General features: G+C 32.4%; 1 protein-coding gene across 2 annotated transcripts; it reads right to left on the bottom strand.

The window, feature by feature from the left end:
• Positions 1 to 1,182: 1,182 nt before the first annotated feature.
• On the bottom strand, positions 1,183 to 5,393 carry LOC141706828 (uncharacterized). Of its 2 annotated transcripts, none has more exons than XM_074509679.1 (11): positions 5,028 to 5,393; positions 4,285 to 4,389; positions 4,075 to 4,191; positions 3,571 to 3,826; positions 3,325 to 3,479; positions 2,881 to 3,239; positions 2,695 to 2,794; positions 2,543 to 2,602; positions 2,267 to 2,350; positions 2,063 to 2,179; positions 1,183 to 1,709 (listed from the first exon to the last, which is right to left on the bottom strand). In XM_074509679.1, the coding sequence occupies exons 1-11, from the start codon at positions 5,082 to 5,084 to the stop codon at positions 1,404 to 1,406; spliced, it is 1,716 nt and encodes a 571-aa protein (XP_074365780.1). In that variant the 5' UTR covers positions 5,085 to 5,393; the 3' UTR covers positions 1,183 to 1,403. The 2 variants fall into 2 exon arrangements, with proteins under 2 accessions (XP_074365780.1, XP_074365779.1); XM_074509678.1 differs by having other exon boundaries at positions 3,325 to 3,482; positions 5,028 to 5,392.
• Between the last annotated feature and the right edge of the window lie 4,629 nt (positions 5,394 to 10,022).

The raw sequence follows: 10,022 nt of genomic DNA on the forward strand, positions 1-10,022 counted from the left end.
TACTATTTCACATGTTCTGGGCTCCATAACTGCTGTATTTACATATTCTATTCTCAAGACAAAAGTCTTTTTTTTTTTAATTCTAATATATATACATATGTCTCTTCTTCTTGTTGCTGCATGTTTTTGTTTGATATATGAATATTCTCCTAGTTAGAAATTTTGTTCTCATTTCTGTCAGCACTTAGCAAGCTTGTTTCCTTGACTAATCATATCTTAATTAGTTTAATGCAGCTGTTGTTATGATAAGTTAAGAGTATTATTATATGGGAGGTGGTTAGAAAGTAAATGATTAGTCAAAGATGATGCTAATGTTTCAAAAATAGAGATCTTAGGATTCCTAATGAGAACACAAAGGTATCTTTGCTGACAGCATTATTTCAAGCAATTTCACAATGCATCAGTGCAACTCATTAACTACTCTCCTTTACAGTTCAGGATTTGATGGTATCTTCATGTCATTTCCTAGCCAATTTTTACCAAGTCAATTGGGAGAAAGCATTCAGCTGCTCACATGTAACAGCTCAATGCCAGCAACTAATGGTAATACTTTATTTATGCAAGCAGAGTTTTCGCAGACATGGATGCCCTTACCCTGATACTCGCACAAACACGTTATCGTTGAGCCTTGAACTCTCAATCTCTTGTTACGCGAAGAAGAGGGTTATCTACTAGACTACAATACTGATAAGAAATACAGGATAACTAAAAGATAATGCCATCACTTTCTTATTTAAGATGTTAAGATCATTATTAAGCTGAATATCCTCAACTACATACCCAGAATAATGGGATGTCACTGTTTACACCTAAAACTCATAAATAACATATTTATCATTATTTTCCATTAATTATCCAGTCCAGTCGGCTATCAATACAGGGAAGAAAAGAAATATCCTAAATAATACTGATAGGGAGATTTTTCTACTCATATCTCCAGAGTTAGGTAAACATCACCCTAGTCCAGATCTTTGCAACAGCTAGATATAACAGATTAATTTTGGATATTAGTGTAGTGTAACAATAAAGGAACATATCTGATAAAATAAATGTTGCATTCGCAGAGAAAATAACGCAAGCCAGTTAGCTTGACTATGAAGAGCATTTTAATATTCGAGTTTCGTTGCTCAAGAATCGTAACAGTAATCTTCAAAGTAGTCGATCTTACATGGTGTGTACGGATAAAAGAACAAATATATTTTCTATCATATATTATCCTTCCGTAAGAGCAAATATAAAGAATAATAATTACAACCACTAAGAATTACAAAGAAATCGTTACTCCCTTACGTTCTGACTACTAGTAAGGAGCAATGAGTATATATTTACCTTGGTAATATATTTTATATGTATACAGATTTATGACTCAAATTATGCAGTCAGGAGACTAAATGTTGTAAACCTTATGTGTGCAAAAGGTACCTGAAACTGAAATCATATGGAACAACCTGGACAAACTTTGACAGCGATTCAGGTTTTGCTCTCTCAAGGCACTGAAGCGCTTCTTTTCCAAGTTCACTCGGTAGTTGAAGGCATATCCAGTCCAGCAATGATTCAAGATCCTTTGCAAAATCTAGCAAATACCAATCCAACAGTTTTGGGATTGCAAATATATTCGTCGTCGTACAGATTCCAACTGAAGCCTGTAAATACTCCCTTTTCGCCATGTCTAATTCTTTTTCAACCTCAAGCGCAGTGTAAATTCGTACCTTTATTTGAAAAAAGAAAATTGAAATAATTTAGCAATAGAACTTGTGTTTGGATATCTATACACCCCCTTAAGAGATAATCTTATTTACACTCCCCCGCAACAATAATGGTATAGTTGCTTAAGTTTTTATTATCAAATGCATACACTCTCCTGTAATTAGGCTTAAACAAATTGCTGGAGGATCACTCTCAAACAGACATGTCTTAGTTCATAAGATATGGCTTAAGCGCAGTGTAAATAATGACTTCAATTATTTAGAAATACTGGTAATGACTGTATATAATTGTTTGTGGCTCTAAAATATAAGTACACAAATTGAAGAACTCTGTCTTCTCTGCATTAATGACTTACAGCAGGGGAGGACCAACTTCCACAGGATAGGGCAAATGTTACCAATGGTTCAGATAACTCCAATCCGTAGGTACTTCGTGCTGTCAACTCATCATTTTTGGAACCCTTTGCAAAAGTCTGTCCAGAACCCATAAATACCGGTATGGTCAGATAACTTTCAAAGCCTAATGAATAAAGAGGTTTGGTTTCGGAAAATGAACTCACATATTTCGAGTGATAAGGCAGTCTCAGGATGAAATGTTCGATGGTTATTGCATTTAGCAAGTGTCCCCCAACATTTATTGTTGCCTGGGGAAGAAGAAACATAAAATTGTCAATCAATGATCTCATGTATGCTACAAATATTATGATTGAACTACGAGTCTATGAGTCTATGCCCCATATTTCCTTTGAAGTGCTGTGGATGGTTCCTAAACAATTGAATCACAAGGGGAATTGAAACATTTGAACTGAGCTTTCTACAGCATATGGTTGTTTTACCTTTTGCATCAGTGCAACAACCATCTCAGGGCTTGCGGGTATTCCATGTTCTAGAAATGCCTAAAAAAGAAAAGCATTTAATAGTTAGTAAATTGATCATCTGTATATGTGAAATTAATATATATTTGCTTCAGGAAAAGTCTAACTCATACATTCATCATGCATGAATTGTAAGTATTAATCCAAAAGGCAAGCTTCTCTTGATGAGTCAAACCCTTAAGATCAACTGCTGATAACTTTCCAAGTAAAAGTCTGAAAAATGAAGAAGTAAATTAGCAAAACATTTAGTAGCTCAAGTCAAAGAGGAGGATAAATTTTTTCTTGCGGCAGTAACTTACTTTAGCCTACGAACTAGAAATACCGAAATTGCTGTTCTGCTAGAATTGATTGAGGCAGTATCAAATGCAAATAATTTTGCATATGCACCAATATCTCTATCTCCAAATTCAAAACAGATGTCATAAGGATCCTTAAACTCCACTTCCTTGTGGTTGTTCTGCGAATTAAGTGCTAATAAAGATGGCAAAGTCTCTGTTGTAGTCCTAGACTTCACGGAGCTCATTCTTACAAAAATATTCATTAAGCATTTTAGAATACTCTCAGATATTTTGTTGGGACTCTGATCTCCTGATGACCTATCATTCTGTACTGCAGGGATTTCTCCGTCTGTAGCATCATTGTTGATTATTTTGCCTTGCTGAACATATATGAATGTAAGTCACAATCAATATCATAAATAAAAAAATCCGTGACTAGAAAAAACAAATGAGTACATTTCATACCTGTAGTTTGGGAGGATCTAACTGCTTCACTTCTAACCTATTATCAACTGGACCTTTCTTGACCGGAACCCTACTTGTCTGGTCTTTTAACTTACTCAAGTGCTGCTTGTCCTTTAAGGAAGTTGCGCATGACTGATTTTCTTTTCCTTGCACATCTTCTAATTGGTAGAATGAAGAATAAACCAATTCATGCTTTAATTTAGAAGGTTAATGAATAAAGGAATGCTGATAATTTCAGTGCATTACCAGTGATTAAAGGCATGTGCATTGGTATGGATGTTGATGCACATGGTTCATTTTGAAGAGATAAGTTGGACCGCTTCTGTTTGCGATCTTGAACATGACGCGGGTCATATAAATCACCAGAATTTTCCATATTCCTTTTGGAAGATGAAACATATACAGCTTCCTGATACAATCCTTGCCTAAAATGCACAACTTGTTCTTCCAGCCGAACAACTTCCTCTTCCAAAACAGCCACTTCAGCTAGAAGCTCCAGTGTCTAAGGATATCACATACAGACGATTAATCACATTGTCACAATGAGTTCTCTTTTCACATAATACGCAGGACATACTGTAAAAAAAACTAAATTAAGTCCTATATTTTTATCAAATTACTCAATATTCTTTCTCAGTTAATTATCCGAATATGCCCCTTCCCACGTACCAAACAATTTTGTAAGTTACTTTTCTTTTCGCGCAAACAATTATGTAGTGATAGATGTATAAGACAAGAACTAGAACTAACAGGTTGAGGGAGATAAGGAGGAAGGCGAGGAAGTGCTCCCAAAGGTCTACTGAAAGCCCTCTCTAACGCTCGATGAACGCTCTCTTCATGTCTAAGCCTTTTCTTTAGCTTATCCACCTGAAATTATGCACAATTTTCACAACATAAACAATAAACACAATTGAAGAGAGAATCAAATATAACAAGAGATAAGAAGATAAATAATTCTACATCTTGTTGCAGAGCCATTTTCTTTTGTCGAATCGAGCTTCGTTTATTACTTGTGGTTGCCTTCTCAGCAGCCATAATCTTGCTCTTTTGCATCTCAGTAGCTTCCTTCAAGCAAATAAAATCAAAACACAGGAATAAACACAATGAAGAAAATTATTGAATTCAATTAGTACAAAAACAGATCATATACATATAAATAGACAGACATACTAAAAGAATAATATAAATTTGATACCCTTTTTTGGATAAGAATGTAACAAACTAACCAAGCATGAAAGGCAAAGCAAATTATAATTCATAAGGAACAAGACTAGCATTAAAAGACAAATAAAAGTTTCAAAATTGATTAAAAAAACATCGAAAAATTCGATTTTTGATAGCCTCTCAATGAGGCCACAATTTCATCAAAGATTCCTACTTTGTCAGTGCTTCGAAAAATCTTTAGCTTCTGAAGTTTTCCCAACAAAGTAGTAGCCATAACATAAACACATACAAGTACTTAAATATATTTAGAACAAAAACAGAGCAAGTTTCATTGAGAAGCAATAGTGAGCATGTACTGTAAATGCAATCATGTAAACAAGTTGAGGAAACACATGGGAGAGATGATAAAAAAGAACGAGGCAGTGATAATAATAATTAAAGAAAAGTACTAGAAGAATGAGAGAGTAGTTATTTAACACGTTGATAAGGTTATAAAGATGGTTAAAAATTAAATAAGTGTGTGTGTATGATTAGCTTACTTTTTCATGTTTCAATGGAGAAGCTTTGTGCAGACTAGTTCTCACCCTTGTGTTCATGTTCTATGGTGATTATATATGTTTTGTTTAGCTGCAAGAATTGTATCTGTGAGGAGCTGAACATTAAAATGTGTGGTAAAAATGAAGGATGGATAGAAGATGAGAAGTGTGTTGAGTTGGATGAAGTAAGAAGAACAGGGTCATATTGTAGTGGAATATATGTATGTGTTTGATGAAGAAAGCGGGAGAGAGAGAGATGCGGGAGGGAGAGCGGGAGAGAGAGAGCGGGAGAGAGAGAGAGAGAGCGGGAGAGATGGAGAGAGAGAGGGAGAGAGAGAGATGTGAGAGAGAGAGAGAGAGAGAGAGAGAGAGAGAGAGAGAGAGAGAGAGAGAGAGAGAGAGAGAGAGAGAGAGAGAGAGAGAGAGAGAGAGAGAGAGAGAGAGAGAGAGAGAGAGAGAGAGAGAGAGAGATGTGGGAGAGAGAGAGAGAGAGAGAGAGGGCCTAAAGACAGGAAAACAGAAGTGGAGCAGCTGCTTAAAATCTAAGTAAGGGGCAGCCTCGATTCTAGTGAACAAGTATAAGAGTTTGTAAATGAGCTCCCACCATCCCCACCTCCCCCGACTTTAGCTGCACATCATCTTTCAAGGACACACATCAAAACTAAAGCGTATGTGTGTGCATATATGCTTGTGTGCGCAGAGGTGGGGAATCAAGTCTTCAATGATACGGGGCCTTGCTAGTAAATTTCGGTAAATCGGACCGGTACATGCCTCGTAAAATATCAATCGAGAATTAGTAAATAAACTTGGAGATTTTTTTATAAATTTGGCTTACAAATAAATATATTTATAAAAAATATATATATTTCAAGAAATTTTTAGAACGAGCAAGGACAAAAATTCTTGAATTGAATAAGGGTCAAATTCGGTATTGCTGTTGCAGACAATTTCGCTGAAAAACAATTAAAAACTGTTTGGTAAAATTTAAAAACTGCTTTTTTGGAAAAGTATTTTTGGCCTAAAATCTGTTGTTAGAGAAAATAAGTCACCATACTTTTAGAAAAAACTGTTTTTTCAGTTGTTGCGGGAAGCAGATGCTGATTTCACCATCAAATCTTACCAAAAACATCATTATTATTATTTTTGCCCGCAAGGGTTGGCTCAGTTGGTTAAAGAGAGAAAAATTGTCCTCTACCCAGTGCGCACCCGAAGGGTAGCGGCTGCGGGTTACCTACAATATAAAAAAAAAACATCATTATTTTTAATTTTTTGCATCAATATGTATCAAAAAAGTTACCAAACACTCATCTGATTTTTACAACAACACTTTTTTCAGCAGCATTTTTTCTAACAGTACAACCATTTTTAACAACAATTACAAACAGAAACTTGAAGTTTTCCCCGAGTTGAGTATTGTGTAAATATTCATTGGAAATAATTAATTTATCTAAAATCTTCTAATACAAAAAAAATGTCGCAACCGAATCACATTTTAAAAATTTTAACAACAAATTTTAAATTTCTAAATTTTAAGTCAATTTATATATCCTACACAGTGCGTGCAAAAGGCGGTGGATGGATTATAGTTTGCATTAGTTGAATCTAGAGTCTCCTACCCATTCAGCTAACATCCGAACCCCTCTCCCGAATTCTATATTGTGTATAGTTTGTTTCTCCTTATTATATATATAAAAAAAATCACTTCTTTGACTTTCTGTTGGTTGATGCCTATTTCCAAATACTTGTAAAAACTACTATTATATGCAACAAATCCAGTGATATTGTAAAGCCCATATTGATACAAAAATATGGAAAGATGGTAATAAATTAAAATATTATTAAAATATGACTTATTTTTATTTAAACGAGATATTAAACTTGTTGGTCAAGTCTTGTAATTTAAATATTAAATTATTATGAATGAGAAAAATATAATTTGTAGAATCTTCACAAAAGTTTACAAGCACGAGAAAAAAACTCTACGACAGCTCATGGTGCGAAACTAAGACTAAATTCAGGTCGAGCGAGCTGAATTCGAGTCGGGTATAACTTGAGTCGAGATTAATCGAGTCGAGCCGAGTTGGCTTGTTTAACTAATCGAGCCTAAACATATGCTCGAACTAGACTCGTTTAATTTTACGAGTCAAGTCGAGCATGCTCGCTTAGCTAAATGAGCCGGTTTTAACGAGTCGGACGAGCCGGCTCTTTTAATTTCACAAGCTGAGTTAAGCTGACTTATTCAAACGAGCCAAAATTCCTATCCGAACTTGGCTTGTAATTTCACGAGTCAGGTTGAGCCGGCTCGTTTAACTAAATAACCCGAGTTGAGCCCACTTAAACGAGTTCGAACCGGTGAGCTTGCGAGCCGTTCGACTCGAATTACATCCTTATGTGAGCCAGAAAAAAATAACAACATATTATGATTGTTTTTTGAATGGAAGCATCGAAGACGATCCAATGATCGTTTCTCGATTGGAGACGTTATCAATGACCGATTTTTAAAACATACTATATTAATTCAATGACAACAAAAATAATACTTTTATAATAGTGTGATAGAAATTACGATAAGGGATAAGATGACGAATATGATGATGAAGATTTGACTAGAGAAAAATAGATTCAAGTGAGAGAATTGAATTAAGTGGTTGATTAAAGTGGACGATTCAGAACCAGAAAATTGATTCAAGTGACGGATTGAAGTTGATGACTCTTGTTTTATTTTTATTTTGACAAACACTAGATTTGAGTATCGTGACTCGAGTGGTATAGGAAATTGGTGATAAATTAAAATATTATAAAAATATGATTTATTTTGTCCGGGGATATCAAAATTGTTGATTAAATATATGTTAAATTATTATTAATGAAAAAAAAATAACCGTCATAGCATATATATCACATATTAATTTTTTGGTAATCTTTATAAGTTAGTTTATGAAATGAGAAAGTATTATTTTATCGATAAGATTGGTTGGCACTATAAAGTTAAAGCTTATCGCAATGGGCCTATACATGCGCACTTTAGTACCAACAACTCAACAAGTGACTAGACACGATGTAGAGACAGGCGCTCACCGTTCCATGATGAATTAACGTGGACAACCGAGTCCTATGATTCCCACTCACTGAGTCGGTACCGTTTTTACTTATCATTTTAGTTAATTTCGTAGGGTCAATAATTTCCTTTAGTCTGAGATAAGAGCGAAAATATACAATCACATCAATAATCTTTATCCGCGAACCTCTTTTTAAATCATACTGTAATACACGAATCATTAAAAGTTTGGTAGTCGGTCGGTCGGTACTTGCACCCTTACCTATTTATTTTAATTTTAATTGATATTGGTGAATCAATTCTAATTTTAATTGATATTAAAGTCAGTTTCCTCCACCAATTTAAATTTATTTTATATCCAACTTTATATCACTATAATTGATATTAAAGTTAACTTGTTCTACCAATTTAAATTAATTTCTTCTACCAATTTTAATTCTATTATATTGAGTTTTATATTATTCAAATTGATATTTTTGGCTAGAATAAATTTAAGCAAATTAAATATAATTAATTGACTTTGATTGATATAATGGGTCTCGGGCTAAAACGTAATGATAAATACTACTGATCCGACTATAAAATCATACTATTGAATTAGAATAAACAAAATAATATATATTATTTTTCCTGAAAAAATATATTATACAATTGATCAAAACACACACAAAATTAAAATTAAAATACAATTCAACTAACTAAAAAATAATATATAATAATTATGCGGACTAAAACAAAATTATCTTATACATATTGACTTAAGAAACCTATATAGTATTAAAAAAGCATGTGGTCGTTCAATTCTATTTCTAATTGATATTGAACTCAACTTCCTCTATTATTTTATCAATTTCAATTCTATTTTATATTGAACTCTATATCACTATAATTTATATTAAATTCAAATTCTACTACCAATTTAAATTTTAATTCATATCGAGTTCTATATCATTCTAATTTGTTACTTCGGACTAAATTAAATTTAAACATAATAAATATAATTCTTAAGATTTATTTGATATACAATGTGACTCGGGTTAAGATAAAATAATAATATTATCAATCCTCATAAAAAATTACACTAATGAACTTGGATAAACAAAATAATATATTTTATTTATCCAGGATAAAAAAATACATTATATAATTGATTCGGACTAACACAAAACTAAAATAAAAATACAATTCGAGCAACAAAAAAACACATAAACTAATTATTCGGTCTAAAACAAAATTATCTTATTCATCCGGACTTTAAAAAAATTAAAATTATACTAAAAATAATTAGTTTGATTTGGTCAGTGTATCGGGTATTGGGTTAAAATAAAATGATATAAATCACGGTCCGAGATAAATCAAATTAATATTAGACTAACTATAATTTGTATCGTATTCATGTGAAATAAAGAATCAATTTTTATTTAAAACATATTTTTTTTAAATACACTTAGAATTATAAATAAAACTATATCGTTTAATCAGTAATATTGTCTTTTTCAAATATTTTTTATAGAATTATTGTTAATCGATTAAGTAATCATCATGATAAAATAATTTGTTTTTTAAGGTCCAAACATAATGGAGACATTAAAATTTTACCCTCAATACAATAATAATTTCATTATAATAATATTTTCCCCTTACCAATGTTATCACTTTAAATAAGTTTAAATGTTCTGAAAAGTTATGAACATATATGTTTACTTATATATCATGAAGTCATATTATTTAAAATTTTAAATGAACAAAATTAATAATTGAATTCAAGTATTTTTTTTAAATTATGTAATATTCAAAAAGATCTGTGCAGCACGGGTTTTAAACTAGTATATTATAATAACCGGAATGAGGTATAATTTGGTATTTTTTTTTGGTTAGTTTGGTTATCCCTGTTTATGATTGTCGGGCCTTTTTAATCAAGTGATTAGAACTGTTAAATT

Source organism: Apium graveolens, chromosome 2 (assembly GCF_009905375.1).
Source record: "Apium graveolens cultivar Ventura chromosome 2, ASM990537v1, whole genome shotgun sequence".
NCBI lineage: Eukaryota > Viridiplantae > Streptophyta > Magnoliopsida > Apiales > Apiaceae > Apium > Apium graveolens.